Below are 27,803 nucleotides of genomic sequence, written 5' to 3'. Positions count from 1 at the left end.
AACTTTATGAGTCACTTTATTTTACATCGACATTTTACTCCGGCTGTTTAGTAACGGATACAGGCGGCTGAGAACGAAGGCAGCTTTTTTTCGCGCGTTAGCGACGTGCGCTCTCAAATTTAGTTTGTCTATAATAACGGAGTTTGTGTATAATAACGGACTTGCATTGCATATGGCACCGATCTGTCATAGGGTTTCCATTTCGCACATGGACTTCAATCGATCGGAATATACTCATTCCTTAAGAGATAAATAATATACTTTGATGATTTTCCTTTTACGTCTGGTAAATGTACTGTGCGATGACTTAATTGATATGATTTTCGCCCTCCACTTACAGCCCAAACTTACCTTATTCACAGGGCGTGAAAACGATTGAAAACTTCATGTTTTTGTTAAATACAGCACTGCAATCTTTTGTATGAACAGCGTAATAATGACACTGTAAATATGTATTTATGAATACTAACCTCTAAATGATTAGTTAAAAAATCTATTTCATTTGATAGCGACTGTATTTCTGCTGTAAGATTGTGTTCCACAGTTCGTAACCGGTTTTCTACTTGCTCTTTCACGAACCTCCGTCTAACAGCTACAATTCAGAAATATATATGTAAAAGAATTTCGTTATAACTCCGTTATTTATCATTAGTTTCAAAGAAACAAACGTAAATGCGAAGTTTTTATTTTTTGTTTTCTCTGGCCTAAAACTGTTATACTTTATATGTAATTTAAAGTTATTAATAATTTTTAAATATATGATTTAATGAAAAACCTGATTTCAATTGTAGTTTTAAACCCTCTAATGCACAAATAGACATTTTTATTCTTTTTACAAAAAAAAAAATACTTGAAAATCCTGATATACTTAGAAAAGAGAGGTTAAGATATATTTGAAATTTGGCGGCATAAACTTAACATTATTAGTCTATGCTTGTCAAAACTTTATAATTTGAAAATATTAGTAAAAATTAATGTGTAGAGCTATTAACATTGTTGAAAAGTCGTTTCATAGAAGTGAGTTTTTATAGAAACTACTGTTGAAAAACCCAATAGCAAAACGAGCCGATGTGTTTCTTGTCATTGAATTAATACTGTGCTAAATTTTTAAAGTTAAAAACCAATGCAGTTTTACATATATAGAAACAAAATTTAATTTCAATCTTAAATGCCTAAATTCATACAGTGTTTAAAATTATTTAGCATAGACAAACTCATAATACAAATATAAAGTAATCTGTAGCGTTTGCAGTGACAACTTCTAGTTTATTTTATCTATGAAAAAATCAAGTGCGTCGATTCGATTAGTAGCGGCGTGGTTTCATAAGAAAGTTCTTTAGTCTTAAATTTTATTATCAACTTAATGTCGCGATGTAGTTTAGTGTTATTATGTGGTTACCACCAGTTTAGTTAATTAAAATTATTTTTGAAAGTATATTACCGTCCTTATGTGTAAATCCGCAAAGATGGTTTCTGGGTCGACGAGGGTCATCCAAGTGACCAACATAGCGCCCCAAGCGACAAAGGACCAGATGCAAACTTTATTTGGCTACCTGGGTAAAATTGATGATATCAGATTGTATCCTACCATCAGAGATGTATCGTGTCCTGTGCAGTCACGGATATGTTACGTGAAATATTACGACTCTGCCACAGTAAACGTAGCTCAACACATGACCAACACCGTGTTTATTGATCGTGCGTTAATCGTAATACCGATGCAGTCTGGTGAAATACCAGATGAGCATAAAGCTCTTGAAATGTCAAGCAACGGAACGCTAGTGCCTGGATTAAACACTGTGGAGCCGCGGCTACCGGCACATGTTGTCAACAGTTTAGAGGGTGTTCCACCTAATCAGGTTATACAGACCTATGATCCCAAAATCGCGGCGGCGGGACTTCCTGCGTATCCACCTTTACCTGCAGCATATGACTCCAGAAAAATAGAAGAAATAAGAAGAACATTGTTAGTCGTAGATGTAGGTGCATTAACACAACAACAATTGATTGATCATTTCTGTCAGGCGGGTGAAGTTAATTACCTTAGATTCTGTGATCGTGATGCTGACGACTTGAAATATGCCCTCATTGAAATGACCGAGCAGGAATGTGTGATCAAAGCTTTGCAACTTAATGGAAGTGTGGTTGAAGGGCAGACTATAAAGGTAAGTTTTAAAACATAATTCAGAACAGAATCTATCATCAGAATAGATATTTATTTGTTTCCCACCACAACCATGTCTTGTCTGCCGAGCTGGTTTCTGCAACCAAGTGGCACATTCACTCGTTCAGGAATTTATCCACTTTCAGCTATACTTTTATCTTGTTTCTTTTTCATAGATTAGGTAATGTTTTAAATTTCTTAAATTGTAATAGTAAATCCTGGTATATAAAAGTTCTTAAAGAATGGTGTGTAATGCATTTTTAATGGTTTGTGTTATAATATTCATTTATATGTTAGACTGTCTTCTCAGCTCTACTAATCAGGTTAGCAATTTAATAGTCAATTGTTTATTAAATATAAAACGGGGTGTATTCACATTTTTAAAAATCACTTGTACTTCTGTTTTTTGTTAATAACATGTTTTTTAAGAAGTAGCATAGTACTGCAACAAAACTTTTTTGGTTTTAAATAACTACATAAACTATTCAACAAATATTACAAACATGTATATCTTCTACAGGTGCATCATGCTACTCAAGCAATTTCCAAACCACAAACTAAAAGTAATGAGGCTGCCCAAAGAGAGATAGAGGAAGCCATGTGTAGAGTGAAAGAAGCTCAAAACTACATTTCTGCTGCAATTGACCCAGTAATTGGACTTCTGTCTAAAGATAAAAGAAGGTATGTCATTCAATAAATACTACTAAGATATAACAGCAATAAAAACTATTTTATGCAAGTCTAAAATTTATAGGAGCAAAAAATTAAAAATTCTTGTTACTCTAAAAATCTTTAATAATTGTTTTTGTAAATATGTATTAGGCATTTTATAATATTTTATATTCACAAACAACTTATGACAATGATAATGTCCAATTAATAGATGTATTTTTATACTGATCAGTCTTCTTTGCCTGTCTAGCAATACTTATCTGTAGCTTATATCAACAAAACCATTTTGGTACAAGTGTACTTGATTAAAAAGATAAGTAAATGTTTTATTACAATACTTTGTGACACTGTATTAGTTTAAAGACTGCTTACATGCCCAATTGACAGCCAATCTTATTATATTCCCACCTTATATTTATGTATTTTATTTTGGTACTTTTGGTATTCCGTTTCTCTTAATTTCTAGCAAATGTTATGATAATATAATAATTATGATTCAAAAATGTAATAGAGAAATTATCATAGATATCAAATTGCACTATAGTCCTGTTATATAATTTACCGTTTATTTTAATGGCTTGTGTTAGATAGTTTTAGAAACTTAGTAAACAATTCTATTAGTACAGTACAATACTTTGAAGTAACAGTGTTTATATCAACACATATTTTAATTAATCTCCAGCAATATGACTAACAGAAATAGACTATTTTTGTACATGTTAATCCCAATGAGGGTTGTCAATAAGGGACTTTTAGAATCTTTTAACAACCGAGTATTTATAGCTTAACAAACCTTTGCAAATAAGACTGTCGTCTTACTTACACAGACAGTTACAATTACCTATCTACTTTGTCCATCTCAACATTTATGCAAAAGTGTCTTCCATAGTAATTAGTTCAACAGTAGCTAAATATGCATCCAAATATATGATCTCTGACGATTAAGATTCTCTGCTGAAGTGATTGTGCATAAATTAAAATTGTAGACTCTTCCACATTTGATTAAGTAAATATAAAACCAAGATGTACTGTGATCCATTAAAATAATGTCATGTTTGCTGTATGCGGGGCAGAGTCGGACTTTCAATTTAGTGCAGCCATGTATGAGGCTGGTTTTCTTAACACTTCTAGCAACACCAACATCTGTTCCTTAAACAATAGAGTTCCTACATTACTCCACATGTGTTGGATTAAAAATTCCACATGTTCTACAAATTTAAGTAGTCCTAACAGCAGCGTAATAATATTGTAACTGTGTCAGGACCAGATCGCGGTCTCGTTCGCGGCGCCGTTCACGCTCTCGCTCGCGCCGGTCTCGTTCCCGGCACCGCAGCAAGCGCTCACGCTCTCGGTCTCGGCACCGCACGCGCCGTTCACGGTCCCGCCACCGGCATCGTACTAGGTGAGTGGACACACACGACAAAGTATCCCAGTTTAACATTAATATATAACTTATATGACTGCTTCCAACCGGACCTACTGGAAATCAGTAGATGTTCTAAGGCTAAAGTGATGATACATGTTTTTTTTAAATATAGGTGCATTTTGTGTGTTTTATTTCAATTAATTTTTTTTTCTTAGATATAGTAACACTATATAGGCATAAACCTTACAGCGGGCGTCTATCGACTGACGTGATAATGATGAATATCTTTATGTTCGGTGTAAACAACACCGTTTTATAATAAATAACCCCCATGGATTTTTAAACAATAAATATAATCAAACTCAAAAGTAACTCAGCCAGCGATGTTTACTACCATCATTAAAGTATTTTAATAATAAATTTAATGATGGTAAAAATTTAATAATAAACGGACGAGATGCATGTAAATGCATCTCGTTTTGGATTGCCATGTTTAATTAATCCATCATAAAAACAAGCACTGTACCATATTCTTTAAACAAGGCTAATATGGGGAATATTTCGTTCTAGATCTCGATCGCGTCACCGTAGTTCACGACGTTCTCGCTCAAAGTCACGACACCGCAGCTCAAGGTCTAAACGCGACCGGTCACGCGATCGAAAGGATCGTAAGAGTTCTACGGATAAAGATAAGGACAAAGACAAGAAGGAAAAATCTAAGTCACCTAGTAAGGACGTAAACAAAGAAATTGATAAAGAAGACACCGTAATAAATGCGGCGCCTGATACAAACGGCAACAGTTCTGAAACAAAATCCAAAGCATCGACTCCATTAGATGATAAGGACAGAGAAATCGAGAAAGTAAGGGAAAAGGACAAAGAAAAGGAGAGAGATAAAAAAGATAAAGACAAAGACGATAAGAAAGAAAAAGGAAAAGATAAATCTCCCTCAAAGAGGCGAGAACGTTCGAGGTCTCGAGATAAGAAACGCGACCGTTCAAGATCTAAGCGCAGGTCACGATCGCGATCTCGAAGAAAGCGATCGAAGTCAAGAAGGAGGTCACGTTCCAAAGAAAAAAAGCGGTCGCGCTCGAGAGATCGGAAGAAGTCGAGATCACGTGATCGAAAAAGGTCCAGGTCCCGAGACCGAAAAAAGTCACGATCGAGAGACAGAAAGCGCTCTAGGTCACGGGATCGTAAGCGCACTCGCTCCAGAGACCGGAAGCGATCACGTTCGCGAAGCCGCCGCTCCAAGAGTCGCTCCCATAGGGACTCCAAAACACCACACGACAGGAAGTCAAGAGACCAAACACCTCTTCCTGCAATCATTGAGGAAAAAAATAGTTCCATGACAGAAAATAAAGTCAATGATATAGTAGACGAAAAGAATTCTCCGGACAATATGGACATTTCCAATTCACCATAATTGTAAATAACACCAGTACTACAATAAAATTAAGTAATTTACTAGACATTTCAATTTCGTAAGTGTTAAATAAAAATAATGAATTATTAATGAAGGGTTTTTATTTAGTATAGGAAAAAATTATGAATTTGGAAAATATTAATGATTAAACTTACTGAGTGTTACATTTAATTTTTATGAATGGTTATAACATTTATAAATTGCAATTGTGGAAATTTTCACTTATAAATTTACATGTTTGTAATTTTTTTTTGGAAAACAAGATAATATCTAACTAAATAGTGTTATAATAGCATGGATTGAATATACAGATAGTGTACATTCTTACCTTATCTTGATTATATGGCTCTGATAAGTCAACAAGAAGAAAATGTTGACCTGCACACTGACAGGTATACCTAACCATCTCATGATAAGCCAAAATTTGAGGTAAACATATAACCTCCTAATGTAATCAGTAAAATTATAGCATGAATATGCTTTTTTTCTATGTTAAACCTTTATTAACTGTTCTGACATTCAAAATATAACTTTTTTCTTCATATAAAACCGTTTGTTCGTTTCAATTCTCATTGTTTCGAATGCTGAATGATAGAAAACATGTAGGATGAGAGAGGGAAGGTGAAAGGAGAGTGTATATCCCTGTCCCGAAAACAAGAAGGGGAATAGAGTATTTTTAAAATAAAAAAATTGTTTTATAACAATGGTGATGCATTTTATTGACAGTAATGAGCTGAATGTTATTTGAAGAATAAATGTAAACTATTTCTATAGCGGTTTTAGTATTGAGAATTTGTTTACATTTGTGTTATACTTTATAAGTTAGTAATGCAAGCTGAAGCAGTACACATTGAAGACCAGTGAAGATAAACATAATGCATTATCATGATTCTCAGAAATGAAGGATATGATGAAAATATGATATGCAATCAAAAGACCAAATGCTTTTTTTTGTATTTAATTACATGCAAGCGCCTGATTACCGTTTGCGGTAACCATAAAATTAGCATTCTATAATCAAATAGCAGAAAGGCAAATAACATTGCATTCACTTTTGATGAGAAAATGTTCGATCAGCTTGTTCAATTTAAGGTAAATTCATATATTTATACACATTATTATTCACATATATTAGCTATAAGATTTGTAAATAACTATCTATTTTCAGAATTACCTTCCAATAATTTATATTAATTATTTTGTACCCGGAAGCTTAAAATGCCAAACAAAAGTATATATAATAGACCTTGAAGATCTTAATTATCAACTCAATGTGCCCTTCAGCGCTCATTTGCAGGAATCAAGAAGATGGTTACAAAAGGGAGAAGCACCATTTCCTGGATATTGCAGGGCTCCAGGCAGTAGTATCTGTTTACCATTGTTATGTAACTGCAATAAACTGCTAGATATATGGACAAAAATAAATAAGACTAGAACAATACTGCAGAGCAATTCCTATGATAAAACATCTTCCTAATACAATTACTGCGGATATTTTGAGACATGGACACAATTGATATGTAATAACCAGCTAAATATGCGTTTACAAGAAAACAAAATATCAGTCGTTCTCTGACTTGATTGGGATATTAGTGAACTGATTTTTATTTAAAAATTGAATCAAACATATGGAGGTGTTAAAAACGAATGCCATTGACCAGAACATGGAAAAAACTAGTAATAATTTTGATATTAATCCAAAAAAAAACAACAAGAAAATACTGAACGTAAATTTAAAATTAATAAGGAATATTTCGATTATATTTTAAAATGTTATAATTTGTAAACGCATTTTAATTTTTTTCTTTACAACTTATAGGAGTCTACTGCAGTCATTTGTCCTGGCTGGCAAAAGTGCCGTTGATATAACTATATTGATTTTGACCGGCAAATATAGCATAATCGCAAATATACAAAATAAAACACTGTCTTAAATGTTTGGCATCAAATATTAATGTACATAACACTATTTTATAATGATAATTATTTACTCCACCGTTATTAATTGGAATACAGTAGCTAGAAATTTACAAAATAGATGCAGGTGCAATACTTCTAAATCAATTATACAAAACAATATTTCTTATAAGAACAAATAATTGATCTTTATCATATTCTTAAAAGTATGCAATTGCAACTGTCAAACAGTTAACAATAAAACAAAGGACATTACAAAATTATCCGTGGTGATAACTCTATTATTAATAATATTGAATTCACAACAATATTGCGTGTTCGCAAGTTTTTGCTTTACATATAAACTTCCACTTACCAGGTGGAAGTGGGTAAACGCTAGATGCAAGCCAGCATTAGACATCCTAATGATGATGAAAATAACTCATTTAATCATACACTTATGATTCAGTAGGGCAATATGTCGTGCATGGCATAGCGCCACGTCCACTGGCGTGCCAAGCTTTCGAAGCGCGCGCGGTCGCGAACGTACATCTCTCCTACCTCCGGTTCCATGCATACCTGTAAAGAACAAAACATTACTTTTTGAAAGATTGATTTTATTAATACATTCTCCTTAATGCATCAAGTTAGAAAACGCAAATAGAGGCAAGTTATTATAAAAAAAAAATAGGTTAATTTTTGACAATAAATTTTAAAGTGATTTCATACATATAAAACTACAATTACAAATGAAAATAATTGATGTTTTATATATAATACACGAAAAGGCTGGTGTTTTAATTCAATATGTGGTTTGTGTGGGAAAAGATTATAGTGGTTTTTGAGAATCTTACTTCAATGAAACAAAGATAAAATTTGCCAAGTTGGTCGAGCCATTATCATGATGTATTCCTTTGGCGTAACAAAGGAATACATCCGGAAACTCTTCTTTACAGATACATATTTGGTCAACCTTCGCAACACAATTTTACCAATTTTTTAATTCCTTGACTCAGTAATGTTTTTCAGAATACAAAAGATATTATATTTTTTTGCAACCCTATTACTTGTTTTCTAATAAAAAAATATCTACTGAATTAAAAAAAAAACCTTAGTTAACATTTCCTTACTTAATGGGATTTCCTATGTACTGTTAGGTACAGTCTTTGCCCGAGAAAAACACACAAATTATAGATTGAATAGTATTCAATACAAGAACATACTAATATTGGCGAAACAAAACAAAAAAACATATTTGTGCAAAATAGTGATGTTTTATTCCCATGTGAATATATCCTTACGTTATTAATAGCCATTGAGATAAATTGCGTCTTTTCTGGCATAACTTGTATTCCGCGGTCTCAGAACAAGAATATTATAAGTTTTTACTGGTTTAAATGTTTTTTCAGTGTACTTACTGTAGTATAAGGGTCAGTGAGCAGACTTTGTACGGAGATGAGGACTTTGCTGACGGTGAGCGCGAGGGACCAGTTGTGCTGCACTGAGTCTATGCCGACGTCACCGTGCCGCGACACGTTAGGGTGCAGGATGCGCGTGAGGAACCGGACCAGTGGTGGATTCATCGGATAACTGAAAAAAAACATACTTTTTTTATCCAGACTGTCACTGTTGCCCAAATGGACTTTAAAGATTATTATTTATTTTGTTAATTCGTTAATTTAAAAGTAAACGTACATTTTGCTCCAAATTTCGATATCTAAATTTTTTTTTACTTTTTCAGCGATTTTTAACCAACTGTACCGATTCCGTAATTAGTTTCATTGTGGTCAATTTTTATTGTGTAAATTTGATTGGGGACCACAGACTGACAAGTGCAGTATAAGAAGTCCCCTCTTAAAGTGGACAGATGACCTTGTCAAGGGAATTGGAAGACACTGGATGCAAGGCGCCTCTCACCGATCTTTATAGATTTCTATCGAGGAGGCTTATGTCCAGTAATGAACATGAAGCTGGCGCACTAAATTTATAGCCGAGAAATGCTGAAAAGTAACTTTCAATTTAATGACCTTTGTCTGAATTTATTAAGCAAATATATTGTTACATATTACTCACGAGTAGGGTAGTTGTATGTAGAGATAGAATATCCCTCCGGCATAAGGTGAGCCGCCGGGCCCTGTGACACTGGCTTGCCAATGACAACACTTGGAATCCAGAGGCGTGGCTGCTATCCCTTCCGGAGGATCGTTGCGCAACATCTAATACAAATACGGATAATTAATATATAAATCCTTAGTTCCGTAGACCACCAAGAGTTTAAGGGAGACTCCACGGAGGTCTACATTACCGTGAAAAAAATGGGGTATAAAATTTCTCTGGTTAGTATCGTAAATTTAATAATCCACGAAAATTTATCTGCTTTGAATTGAAATTTCAATAATCCTGAAAAATGTATTAGCTTTGAATTGATATTTCAATAATCCACGAAAATTTATAAGCTTTGAATTGAAATTTTATAAATCCACGAAAATTTATTTATATGTGTGGCGCGGAAAATTTTTTTTTAATCAAATTGGCATTGATTAAAGAGGTTGCTCACCCCTGGTACAGCGCTAAGAGATAGTAACAATTATTTTGAACTTAGTTGTTGAGGTCTCCTTTATTTCTTTGCATTTTATTAACACATGGGGGGTCGTTCGATCGTTCTATAGAGAGAGAATCACTTAGCGTGACTCATAAAATCACCATTCAAATACTTCAATGCCAACTATCCGAATAGTTGTAGACTCGACATTAACAAGAGATGTAATTAATCGTATTTTGGATAAAGAATATTTTAATTTGTGAAGATATAATTCCAGGAGGGGTCGCTGAAAATGTGACAACATAGAGAGGATTTATATAAATGGAGTTTCAGGTGACGTGTTTTATGAACGGCCCCATCGTGCTCTAAAAAAATTTAACGCTAATATGTAAAAAATATTTTTTAAATGTAAAACCTTTAATTCACTCCGCAACCTGTTTCTACGCCATGCGCTTTCTCCGCTGACTGGCTGCGCCAGCACACACATCTGCACTAAGCAGTTGCGACAAAAGCAGGACTCCACCAATGCTTGATATCTCTGTAAATTGATAGCCAAATGATTTACAGGTTCAATGGCATAATAATTACAGATATAATATTCGACAGCATATTTGTCTCAAGTTATATCAAAGAACATAAACGAGTTGTTAGAAAATAGGTGTAAAAATGTAAAGAGGTAAAGATCTTCAACTGTACTCAATATATGGCACACCCTATCCAAACTATCAATAGTGCCGGAAATTATAAATATCGTTATGACATACAACGTATATACAAAAAGCAAATTCAATTTACGGATTACTACTCTATACTAAAATTAATTAATGTTTACTATACCATATACCCTTGTCATAGAAAAAAAAATGAATGTAACATAATGCAAAGTGATCACTTTATACAGGATGATTGGTAATAATTGTAAAAGATATAAATCATTTTGCTGACAAATGAGCTGTACATCAACTTCTTTAAAGCCGCTACATTTACAACCAATCACCCTGTGTATTGAAGAAATTGTGAAATGAAGCTTTGTGATTCAGATATACAGCCTTTATGTGGCTCTAAAACTATTTGAGGTCTTGTCAACAATACATTAATACTTATACCCTCTAAATCGATCTACACCCTATCAGTTACGGCATTCTATAAGAGAGCATCCTTGGTACGATACTATTTGTTACTTATGTATGACATTCTTAATGTTGCATTTTACCCATGTTAGTTATAAGGACCGCCATGGGTCCAACCATTATAAAAACGAATGAATAATTTCTAAAATAACAATTAAAAAAATTAAATTGGTTAGTCGTTGATCAACATTTGAACACACATAAATTAAGTTTTTTTAACATAGCACACCACAGGTTAATGTGATAGCAAAGCTACTTTACATCACGTCAACAATATATTTATATTATATAGCATGTAAATGACCTTATGCCAGTCATGCTGAGGTAGCAGAGGCCGGAATAGGGGCCATCGCCGTGCGACAAAGGCGGCCCATTGTGGAGGGGGGAACCGCGCACGCACCAACCTCCACCAGCGTGCACACACACAGGCACACGCACACAGCGACAGGTCATCCATATAGCTAAAGATGCACAGCAGCACTGTATACACACAACAAATAATATTTAAGGCTTCTATTAAAAATTACTTTTAATTTTTTTCAGGCGGTTCTCCAAGAATAATAAAAACACCTTTATGATTTTTTGTGTTAACATGAATCCCTCCGAGTTTAATTTCGAAAATTTGACAATGCTTGCAGTTCCTTATCTATATAGGAATAAAATAAAATTGAAGGAATACAAAGATCTTTAAACTTAAGTTGTGGTTGACATCTGCCTACCAGATGTATCTATTAGTTATAGCACTTTACAGTCAGTAAATAAACAACACTGTCATGACCAGGCAGTATTGCATATCATTAAGTAAATACTTTATCATGGATTATCAATTACCTTCAGATGGCAGATGTTCCACTAATCCGGGTGCTAAATTGTCTGGAGGCATAGGAGTTGATAGAGCTTGTAATGAGCGTGCTACACTAGGTGGTTGAGATGGTGGTGGCCCAGGCAAGTCTTCAGCAGCATCACGGTGGCTTAATGAAAGTCCTGATCCACTAGCTCCACTAATGCTTCCACTTGCACCAGGTCCTGATGTGCTAGTGCGGCTGGTCTCTTCTTCTGGACTAGTCTCACTATCTAATGAGTTCTATAACAAGCAACAATAGATATCATTGTACTACATGTACAATGAAACAACAATAAATACATTCTAAATAAAACTTGTTTAAATGGTTAAGAACACTTAGAAATAGCATGACAATTATACATTTATTTAAATCTTTGGTTCCGTATGTGGTCTAGCTGGATCCCCAGGAATCCATGGAGAGTTGACAAAGATACATCTTAGTGTGACAAAAAAATAGGGAAACAAAAGATTTATCTACATTTAATAATGAAGAACAAAAAAATGTCATTATGTACCCTATTGATGTAGGTAGATAATATTTTAAGAAGCTCAGTGAGTGTAACTTTAAAAAAATTTAAGCTTATCTATATGCATTACATGTTTAGTAAAAGCAATCAGTTCTTTGTTTTGGAAAGCTGTATTTGTGGTTGTAAATCAGCCAGAAGGCAAATTTACATAGCGAGATCCCATTTTCACAGTTTTTGTTGAATTTTTGGAGTATGGTAGAGATGTAGCTGCAGGGGGGTCCACCCATACCAGCTAAATTTTCAAAAGAAGTTTATGCAAAAAAGTATGAATACTTTTAACTAATTACTTTCCTAAAAAAAAAATACTGCAGGTTTATTATGACCATTGATTATGACGGTCATTAGCTTATCATAATAATGTTATTTTTTTGTGGAGAATATAGTGTAAACTTACTCTGTAACACCAACTAGGGAACATACACACTTTGTTCAGTCTCCGTTCTGAGGTAAAATTCATGTCAGAAGGTTCATCATTTCCAGAGTCGCCATCATCTTTCTTATCACTAACGATGTAAGAATTCGGTAAATATGATGGAAAATCCGAAAAAAGGAAAACGTGACATGTTAAGCATACTGGTTCACCAAAGCTGGGTCCGTAGTAACCATTACACACGTAGCAAGTTGAATTCTAAAACAATTTATTTATATGACATAAATTTAAATGAAAACTTTCTTAAAAACATTAACGTGTTTTATAATTTGTATTAAACTCTATTTACATTGTACTCAAACTCAAGCGGTTCCTCCAAAGGATTAATCGACGGCAGTTTATCGCTATTTTCCTCAAGCTTTTTTATAAAATTAAGAAATTCTGGCTCAATTAGCGACATAATGGTGATTTAAAGGATTTTTTGTTTTTAATTATATTTTCATCAAGACAAACTTCATTTCTAAAAGCAACTACAACAGTATCTTTATTATTACAATAGATGTCAAACTTGACATATCTTTTTTAATATTAACAACAAGTCAATATGAGTCTCCAACTTTATGCCAATTAGGGAATTTTAAAGCAGACTAATGTATAATTACCTAAGTAGGCTTCAAAAAGATTTGGACGAAAATACTCTAAATAAATTAAAGTATGTTAATTGAATTATAAAACAAAACAAATTTCTACTGTAAAGTTAGTTATGGTACCAACTAGATTAAATTTCTTAATCACATTAAATGCTTTACACTTGATAGATATCCCAATTAGTTTGTCTCTCAAAAATCGTGTACACAGTAAACTGATATTCTTACCAGATTGTAAATTTTATTGTTCATGTCAATGCTTTCTTAATCAAGCAAATAGTTAGCGCACTAAAGTATCGACCTTATGTTCTCATTGTCAATCATCTATCTTAGAAGACCCGATGTGGTTTGGTAAATGACACTGCGTTTATACGCTATTTTTATTGTTACTAAAGATTAGTTTATACGGTTTGTTTGGATCCAACTTTTGTCCAAATATAAATTTGAATTTTTCTCTCATAATTTTTTTAACATCATTTTAAGTAAGGGAGGGATAAACATTCAATTCTATTATTCTAGGTCATAAATATTTGAGATTTCAAAGCTAAAGCTAAAAAAAACTAAAGCAAACCTTCCTTCAAAACTTGAAAAATGAAATTACTTCCATTAGAAGAGGAAGTTTTTATCTTCATATCTGGTATATTAATAACTATATACCAAAAGTACATAACTTGGAAAACAGGAAAATTGTTTGAACATTGCTGAATTTATTTTTTAATTCAATTTTCTAAATTCTTCCCATACGCAAAAAAGTACTCCCCATCAGGTACAATACATCTAAGCTTAAGGGCCTTTCCACACGATTTCAATTGATGAACTGCAAATATAAAAATCATCAGTCTTTTAAATGGTATGAGAATTAGGTTTCATGTAACTTCATAACAAGACTTATTATAAATTCCATTACGTGTATATAATTATTTAAACAACTAGGTGAAAATAAAACACAAAACTTTCTTAAAATTTAGTTCTTATCCAGCACACTTTTAACTTTTAATTCTTATTTTGCCTTATTTCCATTAATTCTGAGTCGCAATTTCTCCTTTTTAAAAAAGCTTTAAAGAAAAAACATACATAAAAGTACGACATTTTCATATGATACAAATGTATAGGAAACAAGAGCTTATTTCATTACAAAATCACAAAATGTTTACTAATATGTAAATATGTTACAAGGTAATATTACCAATCTATTGATGTCCAGGGCGACAAATTATTTTTTATTTCGTGTCAATTAAGCTTCTTTAATTTTATTACAGTATAAGATACAGGCGGAAGCTTTAACATATTGCTTAAATATGCACTGTCATATGTTACAGCAGCCTATTTAAATGTAAAATATACGTTTGACAATATCATGGTGTTTAAAAATTTCATGTATGTAATAATCAAGATGCAGACATATTTTTATTGAAAATATATGCTAAGATGTTCAACAATTAAAAAAATCGTCAAATTATTAATTGTGTATTACTTCATTTATGTGTACATAAAATTTTTTACAGCATGAAGCTTAAAATCATGCATACTTTGTTAAAAAATACTCATTTCATATTCAAACATTTCCCTCTCTTGAAGAGACAAATAGTTGTATTAATGTCTATCATTACGCACGATATCAAAATACCTACAGATCTATTGCTTTTGTAATTTTGGATAATCTGTATATTCTTTATTATTCACAGTCCGTAACTTTTATGCACAATACACAAAAATATTTTTGCGCTTTAAAAAAATAAATGCTTTTTACAAACATTCAAATAACTAGTAATAATATCTAACTGCTACAAAGACGAACGTAAAAGTATGATAAAATACACAAATTCCGTGTTAAATAACAGATACGACTCTTAAGACTATGGGAGATTGCTTGAAATTTCTTTTTAATCAATAAAAAATGAACAGCCCAATTTACACTTGTATCATTTTGTGTACATTTCAATCAAGAAATATCATTCTTGTCTTACAATAATGGTTTACTTTATAATCACTCTGTCCAAATTGGAGTGGTCAGTAAACCACTTATTGAAATTACCAATATCTATAAACTAGAGATGAAGACAGAATCCATTTGCACTCCGGTTGAAAACACTGAAGTGTGACACCAGTCGGAACGCCATTAGTTAGCTACACCGCACACACTCGCACAAAGGTATGACGCGAGACACGGCCGGGGGCGAAGTCCCCCTCTACCACACTCAGTATGGAGAGTAATATCCGCCACGCCTGAACCCTCTGCGAACAACGGGCGCGGATATTAGCAGCACTATAAAGGATCTACACTACACTATACGACACTAGTAGCATGCAAACCCTGGTTGTGGTGGAGTTGGTCTCATTGTGTAATTCAAATTTGTCTATCTTGCTTACATGTAAAAAAAATTTAAACTGCAAACTCCACAACGACCATGGTGCGGGCCCCTGGTTGTGAAGGGGAAGGTAGGATAAATAAAATAAATTAAAAATACATAATATAGCAAACTTTATTTAAAAACTGTATAAATATTTTTTTTATTGACAAATGCAATTCAAGACTAAAATCAGCCTTATCCATGAGAAATTGTACTTGCAGTTATTAACTTGGTTTAACCAATAAATTATAAAAATATTTATGCACTGCAGAGATAACAACTACTGTGTGTGAGGTAAGTAGACAAGCCCTGTTGCTCTTATGTACGGTGTATGTGCAACATCTTCTTTACGGTATGAGTGTCTACTGTTATGTGTAATTGGTGTAACATGAATAAGGCCGTATACATTCACTTTAATAGGGTTGGTACCTGCCGCGACGAATGGGCCGGTAGCCCGAGTAGTACGGCGAGAAGCCGCCGCGGAACGAGCGTCCGCGGCCACGCATCGTTCGCGGCGGCCGATGTGTCGACGACAACCCTGGTTTGTTCGTGCGTTTCGGCATAACCTGTAATAATTATATTAATTAAAAAATTATATTATTTAACCTGTAATATTATAATTATAAAAGCTTAAAGCTGTAGTCCTCTAAGTAGTCCAAGTAAAATACCAGGGGTCACAGGAGAATCAACAATAGTCTACAGTGGCGGGAGAAAAATATGGAGGTCTTCAGAAATTTATTTGTTTACAATAGGGAACAACAAAAATGTCGGATTGACTTCGCGAGTGACTGTTACTTGTGAAAATATTCCATAATCAGAACATATTGAGGCTTGCAAAGCAATAGTACATATAAATCAGCATAGTTAGATCTAAACTTGGCATTTTTTGGCGTGTTTTTATTGTGGTAGAAATGTAGCTGCCCTGCAGCAACATTCAACACATCCAATGGAACCAGCTAAATTTTGAAAATATCTAGAATAAGTTTTAGTTAATTAGCTTTGTATTACTCTGAACTAAGAAATAATCCTCACTAAAATCTTTCAAATATGAAAGTTTCTTCATACTAGACATTTAAATGTGCATAAAAAATGGCAAAAATCTAAGCTAAGATGTCATAGTATGTCAACATTCTTAAAACTTTTTCAAATACTTTTACGATACAAACCAAAAAATTATGTAAGTAGAAATGTTATTCAAAAAGTTATCAAATGTTATTAATAAATTCTATGGATGTATCGTGATATCAAATAATAATCCTGTATCCTAACAGTTTTAATAACATTTAGTTAGTATAGGAAAATTACTTGTATAAGAAACACATTTATCTATACCTTAATCTGACGACCTCTAAATAATGATTCATCCATAGCCATTGCTGTTTGTACACTGTCTTTATCACCAAACTCAATGTAAGCAAATCCTTTGGGATGTCCATCAAACTTGTTACACAATATTGTCACCCTGAAAATAAATGTACAGTTATAATGATATATAATAAATAATATCTAATTTTTCTATATTTATTTTATCTGATATATAATAAATAATATCTAATTTTTATCGATTTAAAAATTTTGAATGAACAACAAGAAATATTAGTAAAAGAAATGAAGATTACATAAGAAATTTGATTATCTATTGCATAATATTGTAAGCCTTTTTACCTATTGATTGAGCCACAACCATGAAAATGCTGTTCCAGCTCCTCAGCCGTAGCACCATAATCCACATTTCCAACATAAACTGATCGATTGTCAGCCTCAATTTTTTCTTCTATTGACATATTGAGAGGACTTGCTGTAATTATTAAGTATTGTTTTTTTAGAAGATAAACTAACAACTATATTATCACCGGATCACCTCCAAAGTTATACAGATTGGCCATCCCAGGGTATACATCATATACTCACATAATACCTTGGGTATATTTGATGTGCTATGAAGGAGAACATGTTAACCTGATGTCTGCTTGAACATTTCTTTGTTTAATCTTTTTTCTAAGTTGTCACATGTATTTATTTGCATATATAAATATAATTAAATATGGCCCTATATTTAGAGAACCAAGATTTTGTAATTAAATAGATTTTTTATTATCAATTACAAAAATAAGATGTGGTCCTTTACAAATTTGTTCAATAACCATACTAGTATTAGGCATAAACAAAACAAAAACTATAAGATAAACTTACTGAGTCCAGGTGGGCTACCCATGCTCATTTGCTTATCTACTTCTGTTTGCATCTGTTTTAATTTTTCTGCTTCTTCCTCCATTTCACGTACTCTTGCTTTAATAGCAGCTAAATCAGGTACTTCTGTACCGGCAGCCTCATCTCCAACCTTAAATATAGAAATATGTTAGTGTATTTTTGGATATAATTTTAACATAATTTTAAACCATGACTATAATATTATATGAAATGTGTCATGTGAAATAAATAAGTACTAAGATAGTATGTAAATTCCTAATATAATAGTATATTTTATTTATGAAGCTAGCTTCTATGTGCGTCTATGTGGATGTTGCTGCAGTTTATTTATTCTTGTTTTTAGACATCCATTTCCTCCATATCATCTATAGCTTTTGTGTTAAATACACAAAAAGCTACAGATTAAATTTTTTTTTTTAATAAGAAGTGTTATTTAAACTTTGCATTTAGCCTCAGCTCAAAAAGGAATCTCATTGTGTTATAGATATATTTTAACTATAACACTAAAGTTTTAAATTTATCTATACACTCATTGTGTATGTTAAGAAAAAACAGAGGTTCTTTTAACTTATTTGTTTAGAACTAACATTCATACTAAGAGACACATACATCCTAAGCTGTTCATATTATGTTTTCCATATGATTTCCATCAATGCTTATCTACAGGTTTTTGTGTAATTTACAATTAGGTTAAGATAATTATTTAAAAAGTATTAATAATAAGCCATTCTTTCATTTAACATTTTAATATTAATGTGGAATTTAGTGTCTAAATTCTTTTCTAAGAATTATAACAAAATGTAAAGATTATTCCATTCCAATTTTTTCAACAAATTTGCAGAACCAAATTAATCAAAAAATCTATTTAAAGGAATAAGTTACAATAATTATAAGAAACTATATTGACTACGAAATTTAATTTAAAAGAAAAACACCATGAGTAAATATGGTAAGCATGTAGTGAAACTGATACTTATCAGTGTTTCAAATAGTAGCATGTGGTCATTAAGTAAATAATAGTTAATAATATTAAATAAACAATAGATTAGTAAAAGATAATAGAAAAATATACTAAATATTATTTTTACATATAGGTAGTAAATAGTTAATTATTTAAGTTATTAATATTAAGTATGGCATATTTTTTATAACATTTCAGAAGATTTTATTTTATAATTTTAACTAGTGATTAGTAAAAAATCAACACGCCTATTAGACATTAGACATAGTAAGTAAACACTATCTTTTAGTATCATTTGACCAGATGTACATATATATCAGTACACACGATTTATAAATAATGTAGGTTTACTTACGCCGAGACTGTTGTCAGTCATGTTTATTGAACCGTTGGTTCCGTCCAAATGATTATTATCAATGGACTCTAAATAATCTTCATTTTCTGCCATATCCACTTTCACCTATCATCAACTTTTAACTGGCGTTTATAATACAAACACTACACAAACAACTTCTGCTCTCGCCTGTTATATAAATTCACAATACTCAATTATATCTTAAAGTAGTCCAATGATTACGAAGCTACCTGACGTACCGGTAACCAATCCGCTTACAATCAATTGATCGACTTTTAAAATATTTTAAACATAGCCATCTATATGTGTCATATAATTAAAAACTAATATAATATTTGTCAAAAGTTTTATAATTAACACAATATTTATAGATTTAAATCACTAGATATTCGAAATTCTAACACCAAACAACAATCTGACATTTCATAAATGACATTAAAATTGCGGCTATTATTGTTTATGCTTTAGAAAATAGATAAAAAATCGTCATTAAAACTGAAAAATTGTAAAAAAATATGGTTCACGAGAATAAAAATATGCAAAAATTTTAAACGAACCTCAAAATATTTTTAAATACAAAACATTTCATAAAACTTTGAAAAAAATTGCAACCTTGAGCAAAAAGATAAAAGTACACCATTTATTATAGTAGTTGAAAAATACCGCATCTTTTTAAAGATTGTATTAAACTTGTTCTCAAGGTATCTCTATTTTAATTTAATCCGGCAATAGAAACTGTCTATTAAAACCTTTTTGTATAATTACCTATGGATTAGATTTTAGGCTTTCTTCATAAGTGTTTATTTTTGTTAATCAAAAAAACATTTGTACTCGTATAATATAGCAAACTCTGTGTCACAAAATATATGCACGTTATAAAATTTTAAACTCTTTGTATTGGTAAACTGTCATTTAGTTAAATATCCGTTACAATACTTGCATTACGAAATTAAACTTTTTCCCAAAAAGTCAATATTATTATTAAAAATATTAACTGTTACGAAATATAATAAACATATAAAAAATTGATTGTGACACTCCGTCACTTATCTGTATTCGTATACTAATCTGTGAATAGTATTGTAGCTATACTAATCAAAGTGGTAATGTTTCCTACCATTTCATGGTTTAATATAATTGTTTTTGTTAGTATAACTTTTAAACTTTTGAAAACTTTTAACTAGTTATTCCTTGATTTTTATAATTATATCAATTTATTGCAAGAATGGCGTAGTTACCTTTTCGCTACACAAAAGAAATTTCAATAAATAGTGGTTTTAGTTAATCAAACTGGAGTATATTATTGAGTTATTTTTTAGGTCTTTGCGTGCTTTTCATGGTATCACGTTATTTACTTAAGCTGGTGGTTCTTCGGTGAGTCACACCATGCCTCTCACAGCTGATGTTGCCGCCCAGCAAGTACAAGTTAGTTGCTTAAAACTTAGAAATATAAAATATAAGTATTTGAAGTTCACCATTACACTCATTTATTACTAATGTGGTCACTGGTTATGAATACCATAGTTCTGGTTGGGTCGTAATTTATTGAAGACTACTAAAAATTATTTGGCATTGTTTTTTTATTCAGATTAAAGATTTATCATCTGATTCAATTGTGTTTTTAAGGAGCGTTTGCGAGCTTTACATCGTTACATTTACGATATTGAAGCAGAGAGAGGAAGGAATGAGCAATGCATTGAGCAGATATTGAGAGCTGAAAAAACCACAGAATCATCACAGTCCACTGAAGACTCATCTACATCATCACAACAAGTGAGGACAAGTTAATGGTTCTTAATTATTATTATTATGACTTCTATTAAGTGTTATCTAGAATTATAAAGTGAATTATCTTAAACTGTGACATTTGAAAATATGTGTATAAACTATTGTAAACCAGAGGTTCCCAGATTTTTTTCTGTCATAGACCACTTACAAAGTGTAGTGGCTTGTGATTGACTTCTTGCAGCTAATAGTCCAACCTTATTCTCAAAAATTGATATAAAATGTGAACTTTAGGTTAACTATGATGGTCGGATTCTATGTGGTTGGTGATTGGCTTCACAATTACACAATCACTCAGAAAAGCAGATTATAGAGACGTGTGTGGGCAACTAGTTGAATCCTAAACCATAGCTTTTCAGGAAGGGTGTTAATTAGCTTTTGTGTCTTCTAGGTTTTGTACATAAAATATATATTTTACCATATTTGATAACTAAAGAAATAGATACCTAAAACAATAGCTTAATGTAATTAAACATAATTATAGATAGTGTTTTTATAACTTTGACCATAAAGTAATAAATATATAAAATAGTTTTTGAACTTATTACATATTTTTTATTGTATAAATCCACAGCAAATGCAGTTAAAGAACTTATATAAGGCCGGTTTAACAGCAGCTGAACAAGAAGAAAGAGTACTTCGATTAGCGTTATCAAGAATTTATGAAATACGAGCAATTAAAAATGAAAGGCGCATCCAGGTAATATATCTCTCTTACACAACCTAATGTTCCTATATAGCATTGTGTAGAAGTCTGTGAAGTCCTAAAAGAGATAAGAATGAATAAAAATTCAAAAAGCTATTTTTCTATGAACATACACTTGTTATATAAAGTAAAATTTAAGAAATAATTGAGGTAGTAATTTCTCTAGCTTTTCATATTATCATATTAAATAGTTTACAACTTTTCTAATGGAATTTTTTTACAAAATCTGTGTATACAAATCTGTATATCTGTATACAGATAAAATGAAAGACAAAATTCATTTAAGAGTATGCAAAGTGAGATAGAAATAAAGTTCTGATTTTTTTATAATGTAAGAGAAGAATTATTCTTTCATTGAATGGTTGCCTATTTGTCTTTAGTTAAGAAATTGTTTGCTGTACATAGTATGCAAACCATGATGTTTAATATTGGTATCTTACTGCTGGATGTGGAAATATTTTCTAGCTAATGGTTTTTTTTTTAATAAAGTAAATATCTAAGAATAATTCTAAACTTATAAAGCAAAGTTATAAAGTTATAAGTATTATAGGTATAAGGTATAATATTGGTGTGAGTTATAGTTAAAACTATTGTACAAATAAAAAAGTTCCTTGTGGTTCCCAAATTAGTGAGAGTCTGTTTGTGGTAAATAATACACTATTAGATAGATAATACATAAATCGCCTTGCATGGAAGATACATTCTTTTGAAAAGTGAATAATAAAATTGTGTAAAAATACATATCACCTGTGGTAAATTTGGACATATGTTCAACAACTTTAAAAACCTTGTAAGATGGAAAAACTCTTAATATTATCCCAAAAAGCTTTGCAAAATAACAATAATAGCCTCCACGTTGTGTGAGCATTTATAAAACGAAAACAATTCAATTTTATTACAAAATAAAATTAGTGTACACCAGCACCTCACTTTGCGTTATTTCATTTGGCGTTTTTTCGAAGTTGCGTCGCTGCTTGATTGGTACTAATTTTCACTGTGCGTCGTAGGATTACCGAGATTGCGTATTGCGTGTTTTGCGTTGAGTATTTAATTTTTTTTAAAAAGAATCTCTTTTTCTTCTGCTGAACTGCAATTAGCTTATGAAGAAGATAACAGTGATCGTTCAATAGAAATCTCCAAATAACAAATTTAACCCTCAAAACAAGTTTCCAAAGTGATGTGTTTGATTTATGAAGCTTTTGAGTTTTTTTGAAAATCGATCCTGACAGCGGAAGGAGTTTTAAAGTGTTCCAAGCTGTAGCAACGAATATCCAATAACTACAAGAAAATTTATTTTACATTGATAAAAAAAGCTCTTCAGAAAATATTGGATCAATATTTTGTGAAAGAAAGCAGACTTATCAGATAGTGATTATTTTTAATTTTGTTGTTTTTTTTTGTTATGTGTGTGTTTATTTTGTTTTAATTATATACGTTTTTTTTTTGGTTTTTTGTATGTAGGTAATAAAATTTATGATCTTTTTGATTTCTAAATGTTTACTTTGATCAATTTTGTTTTTAAAAAGTAGTATTTTCGTATCTTCGATCTAAGATTTTCCTTGATGGTTTGCTATAGAAAATCTCTATCACTTTGCGCCGTTTTGATTTTGGGTCTGGTTTTTTTTTAACGAAACCACGACGTGGGGTATTGGTGTACAGTCAAAATTCAATCTATAAATGCAAAACATGTAAGATAAACATTACAAATTGAAATTAGCAATAAAAATCAATTACGTAACAATTCACAAGAGTGCCTGTTTATAATGGACTGGACCAAAACTTCTATCGTCAGCAGATGTCTAGCGCAATTCTTGAATTTGATGAGCTTCATTTTCATAATTGTAATATGTTGCTGTTAACATAAATTTTTGCAAGAACTGTTAAAATTAGTTAAAAAAAAACTGCAGGGCTTTCACGTGAGAATAAACAAAATTTTGCGTTATTTCAAAATCGTGTTAGGAAAAACATTGTCAAAAAGATTTATACTAAATCATATGTATGTGACAGGCGCGGCACGCGGGGAACAAGGAGACAATAGGTTGTGGGGCACTTATGAAGATGCTCCTGAGTGCTGCTCAAACGCTGCCGTTGCACGTAGGACGGCTAGGGGAGCGTGCGCCACCGCTGTGCGGGGCGGTGCCTGCCGATGCGGGTCACATCGCGCGTCCGGGGGACGCAGTCGCCGCTCTGGTTAGAGTTTCAGAGAAAGAAGAAAACTGGATCCTCGCAGAGGTAAATTTCTAACATCATCAAAGTCAATCGTTTACATTAAAATTATGTGAAAGTAAGATGATGCTAGGAAGACAGTTTTTTACCAGAGTCAAATGAATGAATCTAAATCCAGAGGTTGACCTTAATTATGATATAAAAATCAACCTAAATTCTGTGTGCAATGTGCTCTCGTGGGAGAGAAATTGTGGTAACTATAAAAAGGCATGAAAAGGCAACTCGAAAAATAACATCAACATATATGTATATATGGATAATGGCTTTCATTTGATTAGTTACCTCCCGGTTTCTTTCACCTTTTATTGTGTTGCTTTAAGCAAATGTTGTAACTAGAGTAGTGAAATATAAGGAGTAGTAATTTTAACACTTTTTTAACTATTGTAATCTTTTTAGCAATATGAACAATGTAAATAATTAGAAAATGTGTATATATTATAAATATAGAACTATCTATAACTTTATCTGTGAAAGTTCAAGTGAAATGAAAGTTTAAAAAGTTAAATGTTATTATAATTAAAGGTCATTTTAGTAATGTTGTGTTTGTCATTTTACAAAACAATAATTGTTGAGGTATAATGTCTACTGCCCAATGAATAAATCTCATTTAGACAAATACATAAAGTATCTAACAAGTACATAAAGTATGTAACAAAAACAATTAAATTGTTCAGATTAGATTGTTTCATTTTGCAAATCAACTGTAATGCTTACAAGTAAAAATTGAATGATTGATTGTTTGTTTTTTAAGAGCACACTTTAATAAACAAAACGCAAGTTATTAATATTATTTCATAAACACTTTCAATTTAATGATATTTTTTGCTTCCTTAATTATGTAATGCCATATGAGTCTATTTTGTGTAAAACGTGACATAGAATTTAATATTGGAGTTAATATAATTCAATATAGCAACTGAGGTAAAAAATATAACTAGTAAATTTTTTATTTATAATACTGGTTTTTCAAATTAAAAATATCAAACACCGGTTTTCAGATTTTAGTTCGGTATTGTAAGCCCTAAAGAAAATGTCTGTTTACAATAAATAACAAACTGCAGATTGTATACATGTTTACATTTTTTACATCACTGGCCCATGATAAGGCCCAATTCAGTAAAATTGTTATGTAGCTCGAGTTTCATTATCTTAAAAGTAGTTTTAGGTTAAGCGCACTCAATGCCCTGTCACACCCATGGAATCTGTAATTGCCATATGGACAGCAGTGTAATTTAGGTAAAAAAAGAGAAATGGATTTTACTTATAGTTAAATTTTAATATTTTCTAGGTAGTTAGCTGGCTGCCAGCTCAAGGTAAGTATGAGGTTGACGACATTGATGAAGAACAAAAGAACCGACATGTTCTGAGCAAGCGTCGCGTGGTGCCTCTGCCCTTAATGAGAGCAGACCCTCGCACTGATGAACAGGCGCTGTTCCCCAAAGGAGCTGTCGTAATGGCCCTATACCCGCAAACTACGTGTTTCTACAGGGCAGTTGTCAATAGGCTGCCAAGCTCCGCCGCAGACCCATATGAAGTTTTATTTGAGGTAAAAATGTAATTATTATTATTTATAAATATTCCTAAATAAAGTGTTCATAAACATTGTACTTTAAGGTTTTTGTGTTTTGAAATTAACACAGTTTTTGACATGATATTGTATTGTGTATTTATTAAATTTAGTCGGAAATATTATGTAAATTAATATTGCAATGTAGCCATTTAACCTGCGAACTGTTACCGGGCTTAATAGAAATCAGTTTTATAAAAACAATTATTGAAATAGACTGAATTAACTGCCTATTTACAATAATTTCATTGATTAGTCTTGTTAGTAGTTTTCATTGATTAGTGTCCTAGCAGACTTATTAGTAAAATTTCAGGGGAATTACGATCCCTACAGAATTATCAGTAACACAAAACAATATTTGACTGTAAATCTAATAATTTTATTGATATGTACTCTGTTCAATATAGATATTTATGCATGGAAAAATTATGTATTCTTGATGAACTTGTATTTATGACTAATAAAACATTTGCAAGTGTCTCGTCAAATCAAAAAGAAAATTATTCGAAATAATACCATGTTATATGAATTATGTAAAATCTGAGACATAAATATGATAAAAACTGGCCGAGGTGAAGTGTTACTGCGGAACAGTTGTCAGTGTTATATATAAAAGATAAAAAATGGAGGAGTTATATAGTGATGTGCTTAGCAAATTCGTCAGATCTGTTACTATTAATAACAATATCCTGTAACCTTATTAACACTGAATAACCCATCGAAATCAATATATAGGTAAAAGACATCTTTAACCAACCATTAATAGACTTCTGAATAGCGTGTGACATGTAGATGCCTGGTTGAGATGGTCTTTAAATATAATCATTAAGCTGATGCAGGGGTTTAGTAAGTGTATGGGGTTATAATAGTACGCGTAGTAGAGTCGATGCAGATTAGTAGACGCTATATGTGTACTAAGAAATAGGATTTATCTGTTTATGGTTGAAGGCCACCATGTTGCTGTGACTTATTTTTTTTTATTTTGAATAATTTACGCTATTACAGGACTCATCGTACGCGGATGGGTATTCGCCGCCGGAGCGTGTGGCTCAGCGATACGTGATCGCGATAAAGGAGGGCAAAGGTCGCGCCACCTGACCCCACTCGCGCGCCCCGCCTCCCGCGCGCCACGCCCTGCCCTCCGCCACGCCCACCGTCACGCAACGCAGAGATACACATTCTCCAGATACGCTCAACTCTTAACTTAATGTTCGCCGCTAATCCATATGTCTCGAATCAATACTAGTTAACCATAATTTTTAGATATAAATCTATATTTAATTATAATTTCACATGTATATAGGCTGATTGGTAATTGGGTTATACACTTAAAATGGTAAAAATAGGTTCTTTTTTATATTAAGATATTTGCTATGTACAGTGATTAACATCTGAATTCAAAAACTTAAAATGAGATTTTTATTTATATGATAGTTTTAGGAGTAAAAGCTTCAAGGGGTGAAAGAACCACCCATTTCCAATCATCCTGTATGAAATCATTACTCTAAAATGTATTAAATTAATTTATTTTTTAAATCAGAATGTGACAAGCGTATATCTTCTGGCCGATTTTGCCCCTGCCTGGAATTATTGGTTAGAAGTTGTTATTATGATCTAAATATTAAGGAATAACCTAATTTCTTTATTTAAGGAGGGCGCTTACGGCTGTACCGCAGTTAGTAACTAGTACAGTTACAAGAATATACTAGAATAATCTATTAAATAATTAATTTGAAATAACTGATTATTTCTGAAATGATTGATTTTGGGAAACTGTACCATACATTCATTGACAGCAAATAAGCTATAAATTCACCCATTTAAAGCTTTTTTACCTACCATTCTGTAGTGGCGATATAGACATTAGGTGTAGCCTGCATTAATTTAGTAGCTAAAGTAGCATATTTATTGTTCTTGAGGAAAGTGTCCTCTTGTGTACATAGGATTTGTACGACTTTTCATTCATAATTGATAATAAGATTAGTGAAATATATTTTTAATATTAGTGTTTGTGTCAAAATATAACTTGTATGAAATATGGTCTATAGTATTTCCAT

The 27,803-nt window shown here is 31.9% G+C and overlaps 4 protein-coding genes across 5 annotated transcripts; 2 read left to right on the top strand and 2 right to left on the bottom strand.

The window, feature by feature from the left end:
- The first annotated feature begins 1,302 nt into the window (after window positions 1-1,302).
- Srp54 (splicing regulatory protein 54) lies at window positions 1,303-6,103 on the top strand. The gene is made up of 4 exons (XM_068764015.1): window positions 1,303-2,165; window positions 2,685-2,845; window positions 4,098-4,238; window positions 4,773-6,103. The coding sequence occupies exons 1-4, from the start codon at window positions 1,449-1,451 to the stop codon at window positions 5,626-5,628; spliced, it is 1,875 nt and encodes a 624-aa protein (XP_068620116.1). The 5' UTR covers window positions 1,303-1,448; the 3' UTR covers window positions 5,629-6,103.
- A 661-nt stretch (window positions 6,104-6,764) lies between these two features.
- Window positions 6,765-13,469, bottom strand: morgue (modifier of rpr and grim, ubiquitously expressed). Its single transcript, XM_068764202.1, has 8 exons — window positions 13,287-13,469; window positions 12,962-13,195; window positions 12,028-12,280; window positions 11,501-11,676; window positions 10,482-10,604; window positions 9,598-9,740; window positions 8,943-9,114; window positions 6,765-8,103 (listed from the first exon to the last, which is right to left on the bottom strand). Exons 1-8 carry the CDS (start codon window positions 13,395-13,397, stop codon window positions 7,990-7,992), a joined length of 1,326 nt encoding a protein of 441 aa, XP_068620303.1. The 5' UTR covers window positions 13,398-13,469; the 3' UTR covers window positions 6,765-7,989.
- Window positions 13,470-14,557: 1,088 nt separating this feature from the next.
- Window positions 14,558-19,892, bottom strand: Pabp2 (poly(A) binding protein nuclear 1). The gene is made up of 6 exons (XM_068764071.1): window positions 19,463-19,892; window positions 18,129-18,276; window positions 17,601-17,733; window positions 17,268-17,397; window positions 16,365-16,501; window positions 14,558-15,819 (listed from the first exon to the last, which is right to left on the bottom strand). The coding sequence occupies exons 1-6, from the start codon at window positions 19,553-19,555 to the stop codon at window positions 15,783-15,785; spliced, it is 678 nt and encodes a 225-aa protein (XP_068620172.1). The 5' UTR covers window positions 19,556-19,892; the 3' UTR covers window positions 14,558-15,782.
- Window positions 19,893-20,538: 646 nt separating this feature from the next.
- Sgf29 (SAGA-associated factor 29) lies at window positions 20,539-27,478 on the top strand. Of its 2 annotated transcripts, XM_068764245.1 has the most exons (7): window positions 20,549-20,607; window positions 20,782-20,887; window positions 21,089-21,235; window positions 21,822-21,947; window positions 23,961-24,185; window positions 25,468-25,725; window positions 26,752-27,478. In XM_068764245.1, exons 2-7 carry the CDS (start codon window positions 20,849-20,851, stop codon window positions 26,842-26,844), a joined length of 888 nt encoding a protein of 295 aa, XP_068620346.1. In that variant the 5' UTR covers window positions 20,549-20,607; window positions 20,782-20,848; the 3' UTR covers window positions 26,845-27,478. The 2 variants fall into 2 exon arrangements, with proteins under 2 accessions (XP_068620347.1, XP_068620346.1); XM_068764246.1 differs by lacking the exon at window positions 20,782-20,887 and having other exon boundaries at window positions 20,539-20,607.
- Window positions 27,479-27,803: the final 325 nt, after the last annotated feature.

This window comes from Battus philenor, unplaced genomic scaffold, assembly GCF_028537555.1.
Source record: "Battus philenor isolate CCGP_79_NKW_IND1 unplaced genomic scaffold, ilBatPhil1.0.hap1 SCAF_19, whole genome shotgun sequence".
In the NCBI taxonomy this organism is placed as follows: Eukaryota; Metazoa; Arthropoda; class Insecta; order Lepidoptera; family Papilionidae; genus Battus; species Battus philenor.
The sequence above is the reverse complement of the archived record's forward strand: the minus strand, read 5'-3'. Positions and strand labels throughout refer to the sequence as shown.

Coding starts and splice junctions, on each gene's coding strand:
- Sgf29 (XM_068764246.1), top strand. CDS start 20,569: ATGTTTCCTACCATTTCATGGTTTAATATAATTGTTTTT. Junction 21,236..21,821: donor CATCTACATCATCACAACAA/GTGAGGACAAGT, acceptor ATAAATCCACAG/CAAATGCAGTTAAAGAACTT. Junction 25,726..26,751: donor CATATGAAGTTTTATTTGAG/GTAAAAATGTAA, acceptor ACGCTATTACAG/GACTCATCGTACGCGGATGG.
- morgue (XM_068764202.1), bottom strand. CDS start 13,397: ATGTCGCTAATTGAGCCAGAATTTCTTAATTTTATAAAAAAGCTTGAG. Junction 13,196..13,286: donor CGCTTGAGTTTGAGTACAAT/GTAAATAGAGTT, acceptor AAATTGTTTTAG/AATTCAACTTGCTACGTGTG. Junction 8,104..8,942: donor TCACTGACCCTTATACTACA/GTAAGTACACTG, acceptor TGTTCTTTACAG/GTATGCATGGAACCGGAGGT.
- Pabp2 (XM_068764071.1), bottom strand. CDS start 19,555: ATGGCAGAAAATGAAGATTATTTAGAGTCCATTGATAATAATCATTTG. Junction 18,277..19,462: donor TGACTGACAACAGTCTCGGC/GTAAGTAAACCT, acceptor TCTATATTTAAG/GTTGGAGATGAGGCTGCCGG. Junction 17,398..17,600: donor GGTTGTGGCTCAATCAATAG/GTAAAAAGGCTT, acceptor ATTTATTTTCAG/GGTGACAATATTGTGTAACA.
- Srp54 (XM_068764015.1), top strand. CDS start 1,449: ATGTGTAAATCCGCAAAGATGGTTTCTGGGTCGACGAGGGTCATCCAA. Junction 2,166..2,684: donor TTGAAGGGCAGACTATAAAG/GTAAGTTTTAAA, acceptor TATCTTCTACAG/GTGCATCATGCTACTCAAGC. Junction 2,846..4,097: donor CTGTCTAAAGATAAAAGAAG/GTATGTCATTCA, acceptor TAACTGTGTCAG/GACCAGATCGCGGTCTCGTT.